Raw genomic sequence first — 21553 nt, 5'->3', positions numbered from 1 at the left:
AAAGAACTTCCTGACTTTCCTTTCCTGATCAATTTCTCTTCCTGTGTGTTTTTAAAAATTTTTTTATTAAGATTATGATAGTTTACAACCTTGTGAAATTACAGTTGTACATTATTGTTAGTCATGTTGTGGGTACACCACTTCACCCTTTGTGCCTTCCCCCACCACCCCTTTCCCCTGGTAACCACCGATCAGTTCTCTTTGTCTATATGTTAACTACCACCTATGAGTGGAGTCATACAGAGTTCGTCTTTCTCTGTATGGCTTATTTCACTCAACATAATACCCTCAAGGTCCATCCATGTTGTTGTGAATGGGACGACTTTGTCCTTTTTTATGGCTGAGTTGTATTCCATTGTATATATATACCATATCTTCTTTATCCAATCATCAGTTGCTGAGCACTTAGGTTGGTTCCACGTCTTGGCTGTTGTGAAGAATGCTGCGATGAACATAGTGGGTGCATGGGACTTTTGGAATTGCTGATTTCAGGTTCTTAGGATAGATACCCAGTGGTGGGATGGCTGGGTCATAAGGTATTTCTATTTTTAACTTTTTGAGAAATCTCCATACTGTTTTCCATAGTGGCTGCACCAGTTTGCATTCTCACCAACAGTGTATGAGGGTTCCTTTTTCTCCACAACCTGTCCAACATTTGTCACTTTTTGTTTTGGATATTTTTGCCATTCTAACAGGTGTAAGGTGATATCTTGCTGTAGTTTTGATTTGCATTTCCCTGATGATCAGCGATGATGAACATTTTTTCATGTGCCTACTGACCATGCATATACCTTCTTTGGAGAAATGTCTGTTCATGTCCCCTGCCCATTTTTTGATTGGGTTGTTTGACTTTTTGTTGTTGAGCTGTGTGAGTTCTTTATATATTATGGAGATTAACCCTTTGTCAGATAAAACTTGTAAATATTTTTTCCCAACTAATGGGTTGTTTTTTTTGTTTCAATCCTGTTTTCCCTTGCCTTGAAGAAGCCCTTTAGTCTGATGAAGTCCCATTTGTTTATTCTTTCTATTGTTTCCCTCATCTGAGGAGTTATGGTGTCTGAAAAGATCCTTTTGATACTGATGTCAAAGAGTGTACTGCCTATATTCTCTTCTAGAAGACTTATTGTTTCAGGTCTAATCTTTAGGTTTGTGATCCATTTTTCAGTTTATTTTTGTGAATGGTGAAAAAGAATGGTCAATTTTCATTCTTTTACATGTGGCTGTCCAGTTTTCCCAGCACTATTTGTTGAAGAGACTTTCTTTCTTCCATTGTATGCCCTCAGCTCCTTTGTCAAAGATTAGTTGTCCATAGATGTGTGGTTTTATTTCTGGGCTTTCAATTCTGTTCCATTGATCTGTGCACCTGTTTTTGTACCAGTACCATGCTGTTTTGATTACTGTAGCTTTGTAGGATGCTTTGAAGTCAGGGATTGTGATGCCTCCAGCTTTGTTCTTTTTTCTCTTTGTCATTGACTTTTGCAAGCTTCCCTACTATATGCCTTAGGGTTGGTCTTTTTACATTGATAAAGTTTGGAGATCTATTGGCTTCTGTCACATGCTGTTCCATCTCTCTCCCCAGGTTTGGAAAGTTCTCAGCCATTATTTCTTGGAGCAGGCTTTCTGCCCGCTTCTCCTTCTCTTCTCCCTCTGGGATACCTATAATCCTTATATTGCATTTTCTAATTGAGTCGGATATTTCTTAGAGAGTTTCTTCATTTGTTTTTAGTCTTAGTTCTCTCTCCTCCTCTGCCTGTGGCATTTCTATTTTCTTATCCTCCAAATTGCTAATTCTGTCCTCCATATTATCGACCCTACTGTTCAGAGAGTCCAGATTTTTCTTAATCTCCTCCATTGTGTTCTTCATCTCCAATATTTCTGATTGGTTCTTCTTTATAGTATCAAGCTCTTTTGTGACATAGCTCCTGAACTCGTTGAGTTGTCTATCTGTAGTCTCTTTTAACTCATTGAGTTCTTTAATGATGGCTGTTTTGAATTCATTGTCATTTAGGTTATAGATTTCATTGTCTTTAGGATTGTTTTCTGGGTACTTGTCATTTTCCTTCTGTTCAGGAGATTTAATATATTTTTTCATACCGCTTGATGGCGTGGATTTGTGCCTCTGCATAGAGATAGAGTTTAGTTACTGCTTCCACTTGCTTCTACTGGTGTGTGTCGGGGGGAGCTGTTTATTAATCTGCACCGACCAGGATCCCTGTCAGCTGTTGCTGACCGGACCTGGGCCCCTCTTCATAGTCACAGTGGTCCTGTGGGGTCTCTTGTCAGCTGTGGGGACAATTGCAAGGGGGCCTTAGGTTGCTGGTGCCTACTGTCGCAGACCACCTAGATGTGCTGCCTCCTTAGGGTCTGCAGTGGTGTCACGGGCTTTTACAGCAGCCAGGAGCAGGATCACCTAGATTCGTAGCTCTGTCACTGTCAGGGCCCACAAGATCTCACTTGTCCACTATGGGCTGCAGCAGAGCTATGGGTAACTATTGCAGTCTGTGGTTAGCTCATCCAGCTGTGCTACTTCTGCCCCAGGGCCTTCCAGCTTTCTGATTGCTGGGTGGGGCCTCTCCACTAATGCTGCGCAGAGGCTATCACTGTGGCTGCTGTGGGACCATCGATTTTCCCCCTGGACTGCGGAGCAAGGCTGCTGGGACTCCACCCTGCCGCCATCCACTCACATGGGCTCACTGGGTGTCCCTTGCCCCCTCTGGGCCACTGCTGGAGTCTTGAGTCAGAGGCGGCTGGTGGGCTGCTGTCCCACCCGGGATCCTCCTCTCCCGAGGCTCTCAGCATTCTGAGTGCTGGGCGGGGCCTCTCCACTAATGCTGAGTAGATGCTTTCCCTGCAGCTGCTGTGGGACTGTGGATTTTCCCACTGGGCTTAGGGGCAATCGCTGGGGGGCTTAGGTAGGGCTGTAGTCACCTGTTTCCACCATCGCTCTGCCGGTGCATGCACATGCCCGCCCTTGGTGCCTGGCGATGCTATGAGTGTGTCTGCTGGAAGACAGTCGCTTGCAGGTACTAGGCTGTCTGGGGGTCAGGGGTCAGAGAGTTTTCACCTATCTCCATCTCCTCCTGGGGAGAATTCCGTCCACCTTCTGATGTATAGCAGCACAGGTCTCTCAGGTGTCCTGAGATGCTGTGTGGATATCCTTTGTTGACCGATGAATGCCCAATTAGTTGTAGATTCGAAGGGGGAGAGACAAAGAAGACTGCTCACTGTGCCATGTTGCTGACGTCACTCATGAACATGGTTTTTAAATGGAAAACTAAAGTCAGACTTCCCTTGTCAGAAAGCAAGTCTGATTTGGCTCATTAGTTTGACAGTGAGGACTAGTTTTGCAAATTAGGTAATAGAGGATACATTTTCTATTAATTGAATGAGCTAAATTTGCAGCTCCTTAACATTACACTGGAAATTATGTTTTTTTAACTATTCCAGTTTATCTTAAATATTATGTGTCAACTTAAAAATGCACAGGGGAATTGTTTTCGAGGTTCAAGAAGACAAAAAGTTTGAGGCTTCTGAGTTAACCTCATGCAAACATAACATCACCCTTTCTACGTTGAACTCTTTTAAAGTGTATGACAGACATCCTATGGGAGGTTTTAAGAAGAGAAAGAAAAGATGCAAAGAGACATTCCAGAAAAGAAATGGTGGAAAGAGACAGACACCGATGGTGTTTGGATTGCTGTGGGGCGACCAGGACTGGCAAGCCAGGCAGACCTTGTGGCTGAGAACTCCAAAATGGTGACTGAGGCCAAGACGGTCCAGGGAGGGTGTTGACAAAGCATGTTCAGGGAAGCAGCTTGGATGTTCAGAAGAACGAAGTGGACAGAAGGAGGAGGTGGGTACTGAACTTGCAGAGGAGAGATGAGAGTAGGAGTCCAGTGATGCTCCAAATGGTGAGAGGTAGTCAAGACTGCTGGTGGCTCTGTTTGTGGGCAAGTTCATTCTGGCCTCTGAGGTTGTCTGGCCTTTTGCAAGTGTCTAACCTTGATGAGCAGAGATAGTTCTTCTTGGATCCTTGAGTTCCTTGAGGTTGCATTGCTCTGTGGGGCTACCTGGGGACTCTTCTGCTTCGCTGAGTTGAAAGGCAAGACTCGAGCTTGCATGGATTATTGTTGTCTGGGTCTTCATCTGCCTCGAGGTGGGTCTGTGGGCCTGACACACAGAGAACTGAATTGAAATAGTTCAAAGGAAGGAAACCAAACCGTATTGTCACACCTTTAATTCACTGGAGTTGTTACTTCAGAATGTTACATAAGGTTGGCATCTACAGTGCTCATTTGCTGATGACTCATTGCCCTCTACTTTTCAGAATATATATATTTTATCTGAGTGTGAGCACCAAAGTGGTGATTATAGAAGACATGGGGTATGTCGTAAAAGGTTTCTGCATCAGCTCTGCAGAAGGTGACAGCATCCTGCACAGGGGACAAGGAGGCCTTTGGGTTCTCAAAGTGTTTTCTTTTTCTTTGGATATTTCTCTCCAAGACTTGTTGTTTGAAAATTGCTATTTCTTAGATATTTTTATTCTTTTATCCTATGGAGTTAGGAGGAATGTAAAGACTCTCTTAGATTCCTCATACTATGGAGAAAATACTAAAGGAATTAAAATCAGAAAAATACCGTGTGAATATTTAGCAGTCTTGCAAGGACATGTTTTTGCTCCTATTTTGGAAAGTAGAACTTGTCATGATGAAGTCTGAAGTCAGATCCCTGGAATGTTTTTTACATTCAAAGAAATTTTTTTCCCTGTTCTCATGAAAACTCATTTGCATGGATTTTCATACATCTCTCTCTATGTTTATAAAATAGTCACTCTTTCTTGAGATTTCTGTAAACAGTTTGTAGAACACAATGGATCTCTATTTATTAGGAATCAAGTGAGAAATCAAATTTCACAGAAATTTTATGTCTGACTTTGGTCAATCTTTAAAAAAATAAGTTTTCCATTGGCATTTCATGACAGTGACTCATCATCTTTGTGACTCATTCTGCTCTTCCCAGATACCCTCTCCTTGTTCTGTGACATTTCAAGTCATTTTAATAAAGCTCTTTCACTCCCAGGACAAAAGTCCAAAGTGAAGTGTTTGTATGTAAAGTTTAGAATTTCTACCCTCAGGAATTGAGTCCAGGTTCATTTGCATTCGCAATGTGTATAATAAAGTTGATATCTAAGATGTTAAGAGTTTTTCCAAAAGATACCTTCAGAGAGAAGGTCTCAGACAATGCCAGATGCCTATAGATCTTACAGACATTCTTCAGGGTAAGTTAAGCAGCTCTTGAAAGTGGAAATAGGAAAACATTACTTGTATTCCTGTATTTCTATGCATTAGTTTAAGAAACTTGAGGAGCTCGTCAAGGAGAAAATAGGTAAAAGGCCAATAAACTCTAAAATTCGAAGATGGTTGGGAATTAATGGTTATATCTAATTCTGAAAATAACTCTTTGGGTAATAAATTAATCATTTTGCAACATTGTGTGGATTAAATGCAAAAGAGCTGTCTCTGAACCCCAGTTACTTCGGGTAGCATGCTGTTGAGCTTGGGGGGGTTCAGAAAGTCTTCTGGATGCCTCAAAGTTTGGAGCATTTTGCTTGGTAGTTTTTGCATTTTCAGGGTGCAGTCTTATGGTCAGCATTGTTAGTCATTAGAGAAATGCAAATGCAAACCACTTCGCACCTACTAGGATGGCTACAATAAAAAAAAAAAAAGAAAAAGAAGTGTTAGCAAGGATGTGGAGAAATCGAAACCTGTGCATGTTGCTGGTGGGAGTGTAAAATGGGGCAGCCGCTGTTTGGCAGTTCCTCAAAAATCTAAACAGAATTACCATACGACCCAGCAATTCCACTCCTAGGTATATACCCAAAGGAACTGAAAGCAGGAACTTGAACAGATACGCCAGCTTTCGTTGCAGCATTATTCACAGTAGCCAAAAGGTAGAAACAACCCAAGTGTCCATCAACAGATGAATGGATAAGTAAAATGTGGCATATACATATGATGGACTGTTATTTAATCGTAAAAATGAATGAAATTCTGACACGTGCTACAACATGATGAACCTTGAAAACATAATGCTAAGTGAAATAAGCCAGACACAAAAGAACAGGTATTGTATGATTCCACTTACATGAAATGTCTAGAAAAGGCAAATAGATATAGAAATAGAAAGTAGATTAGAGGTTACCAGGGCCTGGGGGGAGGGGAAATGAGAGAGTTACTACTTAATGGTTACAGGGTTTCTTTTTGAGGGGGATGAAGAGCTTTGGAAATAGATAGTGGTGATGGTTGCACAGCATTGTAAATGTAATTAATGCCACTGACTTGTACACTTTAATGTGGTTAAAATGTATCTTATGTTTTATATATTTTCCCAGCATTTTAAAGGATAATATAATTTACCCAAAACCATTGAGTTGCAAACTTTCAATGAGTAAATTGTGTGGTACGTGAATTATATCTGAATAAAGATGTCAAAAAAAAAAAAAAGGCAGTCTTGAGAGTAGGACGAGTATTAGATAAGGAGACGCGGATCCTGACTTGATTTATGGTACCAACCAACTGCGTTATGTGGGATAAGCTCCTGAAATGTCTGGTCCCAGGATGGGGTTCCATCAGGTGCCTTATTATATGCCTTCCTGCTCTTATTCTAGGATAGTAAGGTGGGTAGTTTTGGGGGGTTATGTTCGTTCTCAGTAGGAACAAACATTTTCCTTTAATGCCGAAAATGATGGAACTTCTATCTATTTCCAAATGGGGCTATGGACTTTCTGAAACTGAAGCGCTCCAGAATTTATGCGTTTAGGCACAGATTGGATGGGCCGATTGGGCAGAGCATGTGTTTGCTTAAAGACATTAATTTCCAAACAATCTATATTTTCTTACAAAAACATTTTTTGAGCATATGTTTCTAACTCTGTACTCTTCATCCTTTTTGTGGGTGTAAACAGTTTTCAAGATTGAAAACTTTCTGCAGTTTAGATTACTTTAGATTTATTGTTCTGCTCTCATTCCATGCTGCAGTCCTCTGTGTTTTCTCATAGATACACAGTTGTTTTTATTAAATATCCTCTTTTTTGTTACATTTTGAGTCTGAGCCCGAAATGAAGGTGGTATTGTTCTGTCTATTCTGTCTTATTCTATCTAGAATGCCCTCCTTCTTATTTTTGCATGAACCGGACTTCGTCTGTCCTTCAAGATATATATATATGTAATTTAAAAATTTTATTGGGGCTGGCCCCATGGCCAAGTGGTTAAGTTTGCGCACTCTGCTATGGTGGCCCAGGGTTCCTCTGGTTCAGATCCTGGACGTGGCATGGCACCACTCATCAGGCCACGTTGAGGCGGTGTCCCACGTACTACAACAGAAGGACCCACAACTAGAATATACGACTATGTACTTGGGGGATTCGGGGAGAAAAAGAGGAAAGAAAAAAAAAAAGAGGATTGGCAACAGTTGTAGCTCAGGTGCCAATCTTTAAAAAAAAAAAATTTTTATGGAGGCTTTTTTTTTTTTAAGATTTTGGTGAGGAAGATTGGCCCTGAGCTAACATTTGTTGCTAATCCTCCTCTTTTCTTTTCTTCTCTCCAAAGCCGCACCACGTAGTTGTATATCCCAGTTGTAAGTCCTTCTAATTCTTCTATGTGGGATGTCGCCACAGCATGGCTTGATGAGCGGCGTGTAGGTCTGTGCCCAGGATCCCAACGGGTGAACCCTGGGCTGCCAAAGTGGAACAGGTGAACTTAACCACTACGCAACCAGGCTGGCCCCCAAGATATGTTTTAAATGCCCTTTTTCCCCATGAGTCTCTCTTTAACCTCCTCCTGCTTAGAAGTGCGTTGAATTTGCAAGGAGTTGGTAGGCCTACCTCTTGGTGACTCTGCCCCTTGTGTGGTAGGTGACACTGGGCAGTTCATTTAGCTTTTGTCCCTGGGTCTCAGCCTTCTTACTTGAAAAGTGGAGTTCTTTTCCTCTTACTTCTCACTTCTGCCGTGTCCACTTTCCCCAAAGGGACCATCACTTTGCTGTTTGCTTTTTGCAGAGTGAAGTGAAAGTCTGTTTTAAATACAATTTTTAGCTTTAATAACGTCAAAGTGTAAATGTGATACACTTATAAAAATATCGTTTGGAATGTTAATTACCTAAAATCCTTGTATGTTTAGGTAGTTTTGACAGTTTTGAAAAGCACTTTCTTACTCCTAAGGTTTTTCAGGTCCTCTGGGGCTGTCAGATTTGAAACAAACGCAGGGAGTTTAACTGCCTGCTTGAGTGCTGTCTGTCTCCTCTTGTCTCTGTCTCTTTGCTTACATATTTATAGTATTTTACACATTATTACATAATACTTGTTTCTGGATGACATTTAATACATATTTTTTGAACGAATAAATTGGTGGTGTTCAGAGATCAACAAGTTGGGTATGAGAAAGCAGGAGGAGCATGACATGACTGAGCCTTAGTAACAGATGTATTTTGAGCTTGCACATCCAGTCCCCAGAAAAAGAAGTGGGAATGTGGTCTGAGATGCTCTCATTGCTTCCAAAACACTGTCTTTTGCTAGTGAGAAACTGGCTTTCTAGGGTGTGTTAAATTTTGTGAAAGCAAGGCTTTAATAAGGTCAATCCAAGTTTTAAATCATCCAACAAGACATTTCTATTTTGGCTTAAAGGCTAGTAATTTCTTTTCTGAATAGCTGCATTTGATGGAACTCAGGTTGTTGCCAGCCAATTGGACGCTCTTCACTTGCTTTGAAAGATGTGCTAGAGGATAATGCTTTTTCTCTAATAGTAGTAGAGTTTGAAGGGTGGCATACATGTTCCTAAGACTTGTGTGTTTCCATAGGGGAAACGACTCTTAATTTCTCTGTCAGACTTCCAGTTTAGGATTTAAATTGCGATTTGTTGCTAAATTCTGCTAAAAGAATTTTTATGTATTTGAGCTGGTGAACTGAAAAAAATGTGGAAATAGTTTCCTTGAAGTTTTATCAGACAGTTTTGTTGATTTTTCTTGCCTCACTTCTCTTACTCATCACAGAAATAAAATTCCAGGCTGGGCGGCAGCGAAGGCCCGTGGATCTGTGTGAGCATGTCAAAAGCATTTTAAGAAGAGCAAAATATTTAGAGGAAGAATTTGGAAAATCAGCCTTAAGGGATTTAACACATTTTTCTTCTCCTAATTCAGTCCCGTGTTTGTCCCTAATGGAGAAAGGTCATTAATGGGTAAGATTTACTAAGCCGGGAAAGGCTTTCAGAAACTAAAGCTTTTTTCTAAAATCCAAATCTAAAGAAAACACTTGTTTGGAAACCTGGAAGATATATTTAGAGTGTAAATTATACTCACATATATAAATAATACATATATAAATAATCTAGTTAAATGTAAGGTTGTGATGTCTGCTTGTACATATTTATTTGGGAGAGATGAAAATAAATAATTGGCTTGATAATGGAGAGTTAAACAAATTTGGGACTCTTGAAATTCTGTATAAATTTCTAGGAAGGCCCAGTGATTGATGAGAATAGCATGACATAGATTTTTAGTTGTCCTGCTACCACTTTGCTAGCATATTTTCACCTCCTGAAAGAGACCTGGGCCACGGCTGTTACCTTAATTGTTGTGGTATGGAGGGCAGTTCTGTACTAGTTAGTGTTCCAAATTTGTTACATTTTTAATCCCATAATTGAAAAGCCACAGGCTAATTCCTGTTCTTTTACTGAATTCCTGTGTGGTAGAAAATAAGAGGTGTGTGTGTCTGCAAAAAGGGGCATATGGCCTAAAGGCTTATTGAAATGTGAACCCCTTTTTTTCTCTTGAACTGTATCAGGAAAATGAATACAGAAGAGTATTTCTAAATTTTGGAGTATTTTGAAAAGTTTGCATGCTGGACAATTTATCTTTTATAAGCCAATACTTTATTTCATATCAGCTACTTAGACTCATACTAAGACTTTCATTTGACCCAAAGATCAAAGACTAGTATAGAAACATGACCTTGGTAATTTTTATAAACATTTCTGTATGGTGGGAGTCAATTTTTAAAATTTAATTTCATTCTGTATGTGATAAAGTTGAAAGGTCTTATTTTTCATTTGGTAAGGTGACAGGCACTCATTTCTTTGTTCACTCTGTATCTGAGGAACTTATACAGTATTAGAATTTTAATATGTTTTTGAAAATAAGAAGGTTAAATGCTCAGAAAAGGGGTTAAGAAAAAATAAAATGCGCTAATATTTATCCTTTTGTATTTCCCCCATTTTTATGGTAAAAAAATATTTGAGATGTATGAATGTTATGAAATTAAGAGAATTTAATATTTATGACCTTTATACATATTTTTGTTCTTAGCAGTAAAGAATAATAGATATGGCAAAGTTTACAAAAATAATCCTTTTTAAGATAGTGGGACGAATGATTGGATTTTCCAAGTGCTCTGAAAACTGATTTTTAATATCACATTCATATTGGTGGGCTGCTGTCGTGTGCTCTGCAGGTTGACATGTGTGGCTGCTGTATATTCTTCATATAGTCTCAGTTCTGTCCTTTTTGGGTGTGATAGTCAAGGCGGGAACATTCCGAGTGTGCGAGCAAGTCGTCTTGGTTAACGAGTGACTTAAATGTGGCATTGATCAGATGCTAGAAAGCCTGAGATTGAGGCCAATGATGACTGCACTGTCCTTTCTGGAAGGAAGGCCACTTCTCAGCACAGTTCACATAGCGAAGTTTCTTAGCTGTTTTGTTTCTCATCCAGTTGTCCCCTTGGTGTCTCGGAGTTTGCTCTTCCAGTTACCTGTTTGGATCTGTGAAAGTGCCCTGTTTTCTGGAGCTGTAGCTATATTTATTCCAGGAATGACTTTTTAATTATAAACTCTCATTCCAGAAGGGAACAAGGACCAAGGGTACCAGGAACTTGGTGAAGTAGTGGGGGAGCTTCTTGTGTTGCTGGTAGAGCTGAGTGAGGAGGTTGTGAAGGAGCCCTAGGCAATCGACGCATGGAGGCCAGAGCACACTTGGACCTCCTCTGTTGTAATGATGCTCTGAGGACGTGGGAGGTTGCCGGGCAGGATGGACGGTCCTGGGACAGGCAGTGTGTATTTATTTGCAGATAGGACCACAGCTGTCTGCACTGTTCCAAATACTCCTTGGGCAGCTTTCAGAACTGCTTAGAGATTGTTAACATGCCGTTCCTCGTAGGCTGTAAGCCAACAATGACTTGCTGGCTGTAATGGAGAATGGGGAGCAGTTGAAGAGGATACGGTTAGAAGGAACAGACAGGGTAAAATGGATCTTGGTCTGCCTTGTTCACACATATCATGTGGCCTATTTGGTTCTAAAGCCCTTTGATCTTTTTGTTATTTTATGTGGCTTCCTTATATCTAACTAAATCAGTCTGCCCATCTTCAAGAAGTTCAGGGTGGTTTAGTTTTTCAAGGTCAGTTTTCATTTGTTGTAGCTTGGAAGATGAATTTGTAATCCAAACCAAAGTTTGTCATTTAAAAAAAAAAAACTGCTCTGATTTCTCTACTTGTAAAATATGTAGACCTCGTCATGTCAATCTGACTACAGGAAAACGGGTAATGGAATTGACTATAAACCTTATACTAGTTTTGTTCTGGAGGGTGTAGGACTTACACGAAAACGAGGGAAGTCATGAGTGCCCTAAAACTAAGAAGTTTTGAATGGATAACTGATTTTTGTTGGGAACATGCTAACGGTTTTATCATGCTGAAATTGTACTTAAACAAAATGCAGCAGAAAGTGTTGCATATAATACTTTGAAAGCCAGGCCCTGGTTCTATCCCACCAACGTGGATTCAGTGGCTGGGGGCAATATGCCGAGGGGGAGGGAGCCATCCCTTGAGAAGGTGTCTGAGCTCCCTCTGCTCCAGGTGTCAGCAGGCTCCTTAACTGCTGAACTTGTCATCCGTCACATTCCTTGTTAGCTGTGGATCGCTGTGCCTCATGAACTCTACCGATAGGACTATTTTAAAGTCTCTAGGATGGAGATGATCTTATTTAGCACCCTTACTAAAGGTACAAACTCTCATATTTTTTCCCTTCTCTCTCCTTTTCCCTCCCACAGATGAACACAATGATGTGCAGAAGAAAACTTTCACCAAATGGATAAATGCTCGATTTTCGAAGGTAATGGAAACTTTCAAAAATTCTAAGCTGATTCAAGTGCCTCACTCTGATGGGTGGAGTTTAGTTGGAAGTGCAGTGAATTTTTCTCATGAAATACGACCTAACGGAAATCTTCGAAGTATGCAGATACATTTATTTTTCCTTGATTCTCTTCAATAATGTGTTTAAGTGGAAATTCTGGTGTCAGCAGGTCCGGGTGTGAACACGTTCATGGTATACACAGCTCTTTATTTTCACCTGGCTGTCTCTGGGGATCAAGTCAATGGTTTGCTACTTTTGACTCTGTGAATCCTGGGTACATTTAGGAAGTAAATATATTATTGGGAAAATTTTGTGATTGTTTAGCTAAAAAGATGAGCATTTCATTTTGCCTGGTTAGAATCAAATTGTTATCATTCAGGCAGCCTTTCTCCCCTGTGCAGAAATGTTTTTGGATTTTCATACTTGTGATGTGGCTAATGTTTATCTGCCCTGTGGTTCTTTCCTTGTGAGCTCCTCGCTTCTTTCCCTGAAGATCTGTTCTTTCTCAGCTTTTCTAACTACTTGGAACATCATCAATGTTTTGATTGGTATTTTTTTAAGGACAGAGCATGCTGCAGAGAGGAATTGGTGTCCTGTTTTCAAACTTGTTCTAATATAATTGTCCATTGGTTATTGAAGGTGGAGTTCTGTCCTCTAAGTCTGAGATGGGAGAAGAATTTTCAGGTTAATGGATCTTAGGACATCGCTATAGCAAGATGAAAAATAAAGGTTTCTCAGAGAAACACCATTCTGGTGTTTTAAATAGTATGAAAGGTATTTTACTTAAGTTATTTTTCAAAATTTCCTTTTGAGAAGGTTGCAAAGGTCAGGAAAATAAATATGGTTATTTCTTTGAGGCAAAATGAGAATGTTTTAGGATTCCTTTGAGTAGCCGTGCAGTTTAAAAACTGCTCCACATCCCAATATTTACAGTTGATTATTTGATGGCAATGTATTTTTAGGTTTTGCAAGTTTTTGTTGAGGGATATTTTGTCTTGCCTCAGAGAATGTAAGGAATGTGAAAACTGTCTGACTTTGACAGAAGGGTCAATGATATAGAAGTGCTTGCCTAATTGGTGGTTTTATGTGTAAGATTATTCCAAAGTAGACAGGTGTTTTTGGTAGATTTTGATGTGTTTTGTTCTAGAGAAACATGTAACATCTGGATCCTTTGGACTTGACATTATACAAAACTTGCGAAGCATCCATCAGCGTGTGCTTTGCACTATTGTTTTAGCCATTGGAGGGCCTGCAAATGAGGTGTTTTATCCCACGTGTGAGGTTATCCATCCTGGTTATTACTGAGGATAAATAATATGGTCATTTTCTAGATACAGAAAGTTAAACAGACCTAGTTTTCAGCTTAATTTAGTCATAGGGGAAGAATTATCTTAGAACTGGTTTTGAAGATCGATTTGCAAGCTTCATAGACTTGTGTTTAGGGAACATTTGAAACGGGGTGAATTACTTTTGTCCCTATTCAGGAGAGTGGAGAGAAGTAGACAGTACCATAGGACACAGAAGGAGGGAGAGTGAAATAGAGAGACAACTGAGAGAGCATAATTGAAAATGTTTCACCTTATCAGTATTGCCACGAATTTGGCTCAGGCAAGACGATCCCTTGACAGTGCATGGCAGACGTTGAACTGGAGCTTCACCCAGCGGATCTGCTTCTTTTCTGGGTTTAGAGCCATTAGCGATGTGTGTGAGGTCAGTTGCAAAGCTCAACCTTGAAGTCATACTGCCCAAGTCTCCTCCTTCGCTTTAAGCTTTAAAAATACCCGCGTTACGGTTACTCTCCCCTGACTTCCTTTCCTGAGGGTTCACAGTGTCTGTTGATCATTTGAGTCATGCACCTGAATTCTCTCAAGAAATACCTCAGCGTTTATCACGGGTCGTTGATGTCTTTAAAAAGACTCCAAATAACAATGAACTTGATATTTAAATTTGTACATTTATAATGTATATATTATTTTGTAATACTAAACAAGAGCTTTAAGTCCCATGTAAATTATTTGCCCCAGGAGGCTTGTGATTGTTACCAAGACAATGAAAAGACCAGGAAAAGTTAGCATTTTTAGTAACAGTTCCTGTTATGTAAACTGACACGGAAGCTAAAAGCTTGTTTTGTTTGGAGAAAAATCTCAAAAGTAGAGCTGATCCTGGAAACATTTCCTTTCGGATTGCTTCTAGTAAGAAGTCAAAGTCTAGAAGGAAATTTGGATGGGTCTAGAACAAATGCATCAAAGAAATTATGAATATTTGGATATAATGAGATGGTGGGCTCACGGCAGTGACACTAAACTTCATCCCCATTTTTTTCTTTCCTCTGACCGTCTTAAGTCCGGAAGTCAGACTGCTTGCACACTGGCGATCCAGAAAGGAAGTAACAGTTCTGGACTGGGAGATTGCCATAAATGCCCCCGAGACTTCACTCTCGCTGAGCAGGGGTAATGTTGCATTTGGGCCTGGTGTCACTAGCACAGGAAAAAACATCCTGTTGAAGGGAATGAATTTTATTTCATTTCTTTTTAATCCGTGTCCTTTAATACTGTGGTGGACTTTAAAATATAATTGTTGATTGAGTCGGCTTCTTCCCTGCGTTGTGGGTCCCTCTACAGAGCAATAGGGCCCCTGTGCTGAGAAATTCAAGCAGACCCTGATGGCATCTTCTGCCAGTTAAGGATTTGTTTTAAATTCTTTCCCTGGACATTTCCTTCATGGCCCGGTCCGCAGCCAAAGTCTCAAATACCAAATCTTGTTGATTCCACTGCCACACATATTCAACCTTGTCCATTTCTCTCCATTTTTACTGACATCTTCTTTTCCCTGGTCACTATTATCTGACTTAGGAAAGATTGTAAAAGACTTTAAGATGGGCAAAAAGATTAGCGGGAGTCCCGTCAGCTCAGCCACCCGGGTTATCTGCCCTCCATTATCTTCGAGCTGTTGTACAACTGGTGAGTTGTAGAAAACAGATAATAATGCAAATGATTCTCATCCAGAAAAATGCAAAATAGTTGGAATGCAATTGATGATCGCCCCTTGGATAGACTTGTTTTGCATCTATTGTCAATTTATTTCAGCTTTCCTTTACTGCATATTTATGTGGTTTTTGAATTCTTATTTAAACCGGTTGTTAATACTTTACTGGTTCCCTCCTTAATTAATGAGTTAAAGTCTTTGACACACATTAATGTTACATTTCTATGAAATTCATGACTTTACCTTTTCTTGAAAATTACCCCTGAGCACGTGGACCACTGTAATAATCTGCCAACTGGTTCTTCCTTTCCAGGCTTCACCTCGCCCATGGTCTTTCCTCTTTTCACAGAGTAGCTGCAGGAATCTTAAAGTGTAAGCCTAAATACCTCTTTATCTTCAGTAAAATCTTTCAGTGGCTGCCCATGGTTCTTACTTGACTTTTAAGGCTGTAGGTAGTTGCCCCCCAATCTACTCCTAATTTCATTTTACTTTGCTCTCTCACCCCCTCATTACTCTCTAGCCACATTGTCTGTGCCCCCTACCCCATAGGTCTTCCCGTGGCTTTCACACCTGTGCCTTCCTCCATCTTTTCCTGGCTGACCTCTCTTCCTCTTTCTTGCTGGAGCTTAAATGTCACTTCTCCAACGACACCTTTTCCAAGCTCCCAGAGTGGGGTAGATACGCTCTATACTGTGAAAGTGTTATTGTTTGCAGCACTTGTCATAATTGTAATGGAAATAATTGCATCATAAAATGTGTCCCTTCTCTAACAGACAGTGGTATGTTCCACGGGTGCAGGGATTGTCTGCTTTGTCGCTGGCACGACTTCTGGCATGTAGTAAGCACCCAGTGAGTATTTATAGGCTTAATAAATAAATGAATGACAATGACAGAAGCATGCATTTAAATGCCTAAGAATATATCCACAAACCATTGCGAGGTGGTTGGATTGGAAAGAGGTAGGAGTGTGAAATTGAGTGCAAAATGGCGTAAATTGTGTTATTTCATGGATATGACTTTTTTATTCGCAAAAATAAACCAGTCCAGCTATGCTAAGTTTCCATATTTACCTGGTTTCTTGGAGTGTGCTGGAAAGATTGTTAAATCTCCATTTGGATTTAATACATATGATTCTCTTTTGCTTACTGGATAGGATTCTTCAAATAGGATCTACCTGCTAAACTCACGGTGAAGAAAAATGAGATTTAAAATTTAAAATCAGCTCAGTTTATTCCTTGGTAAGGGATTTGGTAAAGAGCTTGAGAATATTGAATAATATGAATCTAAAATCATCTTCTGATTTTGAACTATGGGGAAATACGATAGCTGAGACAGCATTCACTATAAATATACATTCTTTTTGCTGAAAGTCCTTGTTAATATGCCAGAGAGTACACGATGCTTTGAATTTGGGTGTCCTGAGAAGTCATACAGTGGAGAAAAACATGACTGTTGGATTTTGCAAAGTTATGAAGAGCTCAGAAGAAAATGATTATCTAAAGGAGCTAAGAGTTAGGAAATTAAACACTTATACGTGAATGTGCTGCTCATTTATTTATGACCTCGGGCAAATTATTAGCCAATTTTTTCAGGTCACTTGGTTTTTATTCCTTTAGCTATAAAACGTACTTGATCATAATTACTAGCCTCATATTGCTAAGAAATATTGAGGCCTTATTGTGGAACATTATAGGGGATTATAATTAGTTAGAAATGCTAAATTAAAACCCTATCAGATGCCCCCAATTTGTGGTATCCATGTTCTGTGCTATACATACAATTTAAAGCAGAAATGGAAAAAAGGTTTGGCCCAGTCCGCCCTCTTTATTCCCCTGTCTGCTGGGTAAAGCTGGAGTGTCCTCCTCCCTCTGATTTAAGTCTCTGGTTTGTTCCTGGGTTGGTCTCCTGAGGGAGGCAGCAAGGCCTCATTGCTTGGCTGTTGGAAGTTTCTCCTGACTTTCAGCCTGCATGGCTGATGTTCAGAGCTGCTGCTCATCTGGCAGAGCTGAGATGTACAAATGGCAGAAGCTCTTTATCAGTTTGGTGAGGGGATTCTCAAAAGAGGCTTAACAAATAAAGGTTAGGTAGAGAATATGCAGACTTAAGAATGCTAAACTTCAGTTTAAGCAGATTTCTGCTTTTCCCTTTTCTTTGTTTTTGAGGAAGATACGCCCTGAGCTAACATCCCCCACCAATCCTCCTCTTTTTGCTGGGGAAGATGGGCCCAGAGCTAACGTCTGGGCCCATCTTCCTCTACTTTACATGTGGGATGCCTGGCACAGCGTGGCTTGATCAGTGGTGCATAGGTCCACACCTGAGATCCAAACCAGTGAACCCTGGGCTGCTGAAGCGGAGCGTGTGAACTTAACCTCTTGGCCACCAGGCTAGCCCCGTGCTTTTCCCTTTTCAAAGACAAAGATGAGCTAAGTTTCCCTGTAGTTACTATTCCAAAGTTGAAATTTAAATTGATAGAATATCAAAGAGGCAGTCTGTGAAGCGTTTTTCGTAGACTTCATGTGAATAGCTTTTCAAATATTTCCTTTTGGAGACAGGGGTACATTGCTCTCAGTGTCCTGGGGTTTTCTCCTTTGTTCATGTTAGAAATTGATGGGCACAAAAATAGAAGCGGGAAAAGATGTGTAGGGAGGTTGCAGAGGAGAAGGCAACAAAAGCAGCCTGGAGATGCTCAGTTGTCTTTTTGGTATTGTGAAGGACACTGTGCAGGCTCCCTTGTGTGATGATAAATAGCACCTGTAGTAGAGATTTGAGCTTGAGAGTTACACATTGGGTTTACCATTGATTTATGTTCTTGAAAATGTATATGGCAGCTCAACTAATAGTCTTAGGGGCCATAACCATTCAAGTGGCTCCTTAAGGAGTTTCAATTAATGTCTATTCACCAAGTCTTCTGAAAAGCAAACAATAAGATATGCATTCTGTATTCCTAAACAGCTTCCAGAAATGTTTCGGCTGTCTTATATAAGTTTATTTGTTTTTATCGTTTGTTTTCATTCAGTTTGATTTTTTGTTTGTTTGTTTGTTTTGGTTCCAAACATTACACTTGCAAAATGACTTTCATCTGGTTGTTGTGGTTAAACGTTAAAAAAAAAAAATTAAATATTTATGTTTAATTAAAAATTTAAATATTATTTAACATACCGTGGTTGGCACATATTGAGTACTTAATAACTACTGTTTCGTACATATTGAGTACTTTTTTTTACTTAATAAAAAATTAAATATTATTTAACATGCTGTGTTTTGTACGTATTGATTGAGTCTACTAGTGTTTTTAATTGTTAAACAAATTTGGTAGTATATGCTCAGTCCTTGTAATTGGTGATCAATTTTGAGATTGATCTGCTGAGAGGAGGTGACTTTTCACCCTTCACCTGGAAAAAGGTGAGCAGAGCCCCCTTCCTCGTGCTTTTCCCTGCAGCTCGTGAGGCCCCACCATCTCCACCCTCAGAGATGGGTGCTGGCGGGTGCAGGGATGGGTGGGCCTAAGCCAGTGCGGGCCAGTGAGCTGTGAAGACTGTTGAAGAGGTGATGGTTTTGGGGGAAAGAAGCTCTTTCTGCTCAACAGAGCTAGGAGACAACGGCCCCGTGTGCAGCTGCACCTGGCCTAGGCAGCCTTTAGCTCCAGTTGCTGCAGGTGACCAACCACCAACCGCGAAGGGAGCAAGACCGGGGGTGGGGGTTGACGTTGTTTTTGTTGTTTTCCCTGTCGGGGAAATAAAAAATTCTGCGAACAAAAAGACCTCTATTCAATATGGAATATGGAAACGATAGTTTATTATTGAGTGTGCAGCTCAGACTAGATGCATGCGGGCAGTCGCTGAAAGGCTAGACAGGCTGGACAGAATTTCACACAAATAAACAGTAAAGTGAAAGAAAGAACAGTGGGTGCTTATCTCCTGGTGAGACAAATGGGTGCTCCTTGTGCTGTCTCCTGTTCACCTTCTGAGACCCCGGAGTTAGTTCTGAGGTCTTGTTATCTCATGTTGGAATGTTGGAGACCCAGTGATCTCATTCCCGACCAAGAGTTGGGCCTATTATGTTCTAAGGAGACACCCTGATGGGAAGGAAGGCGTGGGGCAGCTGCCTCTCCTTTATTAAACAAGGAAAGTGCCACTTTATTTATCTTTACATTATCATTATCAATGCTGTAAGTGACGCCTCGCCCTGGTCCCATGGAAGCCTGCCTTTTGAGGACCTGTGTTTTTCAGACCTTTCCACTGCTTTCCCAGTTGTGCGTATATGGAATGAGCTGTGTTGTGCATTGAGTTGGCCTGTAGACCTTGCCTGGTTTGCCTGTGGAGTCGGGGTTTATTCAGCCTGCAGATCGCGCCTGCTTATCTGTGCACAGAGTGTGCAAGTGGCCCTGCCTCTGGCTGCCAGGTGTGTGAGCCCCACATGTGCCTCCTTATCGTCGCAGTTTAATCAGCAGTTTTATCTCACTTCCTTTGCATGCCAAAATCAAGGTAAAAATTCTCTCACTTGATGTAGGACTTTTGATTCTCTAAAAATACGATTTGATTTAGCTTGTGTTTCATATTATTTGTGAGTTTTAAGGGACACACACACTCGTTGATTTGATTACAGCGTGAACGCCCCGTAAATCAGTGCGCTGTGGTTAATGTGGCCCCAGTGTGATGACCTGAGCCACGTGTTTCTCTTGTTTCTCTCTCCTTCTTTTCTTCTCTCCTTCCAAGCAAGCTTCTCAAGGGAATCTTTTTCAATTCTTAAGAACCTTTGCTGACCGCCATGAATTCTTAGAGGGTGACTGAGAGCCCTGTGGTCACTAATTCTTTGTGACTGTAGCACATCTCGCTGGTGGTCCTTTGTCAAGGAGTTTACAGACCTCTCTTGGTGTTTCTTACGCTCATTTTGCCTTCAGTCTTCTCAGGCAAAAGCAGGCTGCTTTGTTCTTCACGATGGGGTTGAATCATAAAAGTCGTTATTAAGGATCATACAATCTTTCTTTCCTTGGTTTAGCTACATACTTTATAATTGTGATGAATCTAATTTTATCAATTTGCTTGGTCTTGACTAGAGATACTATTCTTTAAAGGAAATCTATTGTTCATTTTCACAATAATACACGTTATAAAAGATCAGATAATAGAAGAAATCCAAAGAAAATTTTTTTCAAGCACTTTTAATTCCACCACCAAGAGAAAAAATATAACATTTTTGTTGTAAAATACTTAAAAAATTATGTTTACATGTAAACGTTATAATTAACCAAAATGACATTTTACATAGTGGTCACTGATGCTTTATTGATTTTTAAGAAAATGAAGAATTACAAGAGCCAAAAAGGGTGCCATATCTGTATCAGTGCTGAGATTTGAGATTCATAAATTAAAGATTCTGGCTTTAAAAATATTAAAAGAAATATTAAGTTGAATTACTTCTTTTGAATTTTTAACATAATTAACCCCTTGCCAAAAACAATCACTCAAAAAAAAAGAGAGACTGTAAAACTTACAATGTATTGTCAGATGCAAGGGCATCATTTTTTAATCGATCGGGGGCATCAGATTCATCTCAGACTAATTTGAGAAGAATGCAAATACGTTATGGTGTATATACCATATATGTGTGTACATATGTGTATCCATATATGCCGTATATATCCGTTTATATGATACACACACACACACACACACACACACACACACACACTGTAAACAGCCTGGATAGTAATGGAATCGTGTAGACGGCCTCAAATATTCTTCTGAAAATAGGTAGGGCACAAATAAATAGCAGAGTAGTCAAACAGTGTCAAAGGGCTCAAATTTATTTGTTTGTAAGATACCATCATCAAACATGTTAGTTGTGAAAACATTTGAGAACTTACCTTATCCACTCTTCTTATTATACACAGTTATAACTTGATTATTTGTAATGGGATTAGGTAAATCATAGGACAGATTCTGTCTTTGTACTACATCTGTGCCTTGGTGCAGATTTGGCAGAACCAAGCCAGTTCCTAAGTCCCTCTAATGTGCTCACCCTGCTGTGTGGGTGCCGGTGTTGTTGACTTCTGTTTAGACTGTGGATGCCTTGAAGGCGAGCATGGCGTTGGTCAGCCTTGACTGGTGAGTGTCAGCACAGCACACCATGCAGCGGAGGCTTCGATCAGTCTTCCAGTGGAAAACCCAGGTCCCAGTTCTGCCTCTGGTTTGTTTGTTGTTGGTACAAAGAATGAGCCTTCCTCCCTTGTGAGAACTCCAAGCTGCGCTTCCTAAATTTCGCATGTTTATTCCATCTTCTATGGACTTTTTTCCTATTCCTACTACTATTGCTGCTGAAAAACCTGGCCTGTGATGCAAATCATTGTGATTTGGAGTGTTGAAGAAGGGGAGAATAATACAGTGTTAGATGA

The 21553-nt window shown here is 40.2% G+C and overlaps 1 protein-coding gene across 15 annotated transcripts in view; it reads left to right on the top strand.

The window, feature by feature from the left end:
• UTRN (utrophin) overlaps nt 1–21553 on the top strand; it is a 486786-nt gene that overhangs the window by 96949 nt on the left and 368284 nt on the right. For all 15 annotated transcript variants that reach the window (XM_046669467.1, XM_046669473.1, XM_046669465.1 and 12 more), the window contains one exon: nt 12092–12153. In XM_046669467.1, coding sequence (XP_046525423.1) covers nt 12092–12153 — 62 coding nt within the window. The remainder of the gene's footprint in view (nt 1–12091; nt 12154–21553) is intronic.

Source organism: Equus quagga, chromosome 8, assembly GCF_021613505.1.
Source record: "Equus quagga isolate Etosha38 chromosome 8, UCLA_HA_Equagga_1.0, whole genome shotgun sequence".
In the NCBI taxonomy this organism is placed as follows: domain Eukaryota; kingdom Metazoa; phylum Chordata; class Mammalia; order Perissodactyla; family Equidae; genus Equus; species Equus quagga.
This window is presented reverse-complemented; position numbering and strand designations above follow the sequence as displayed.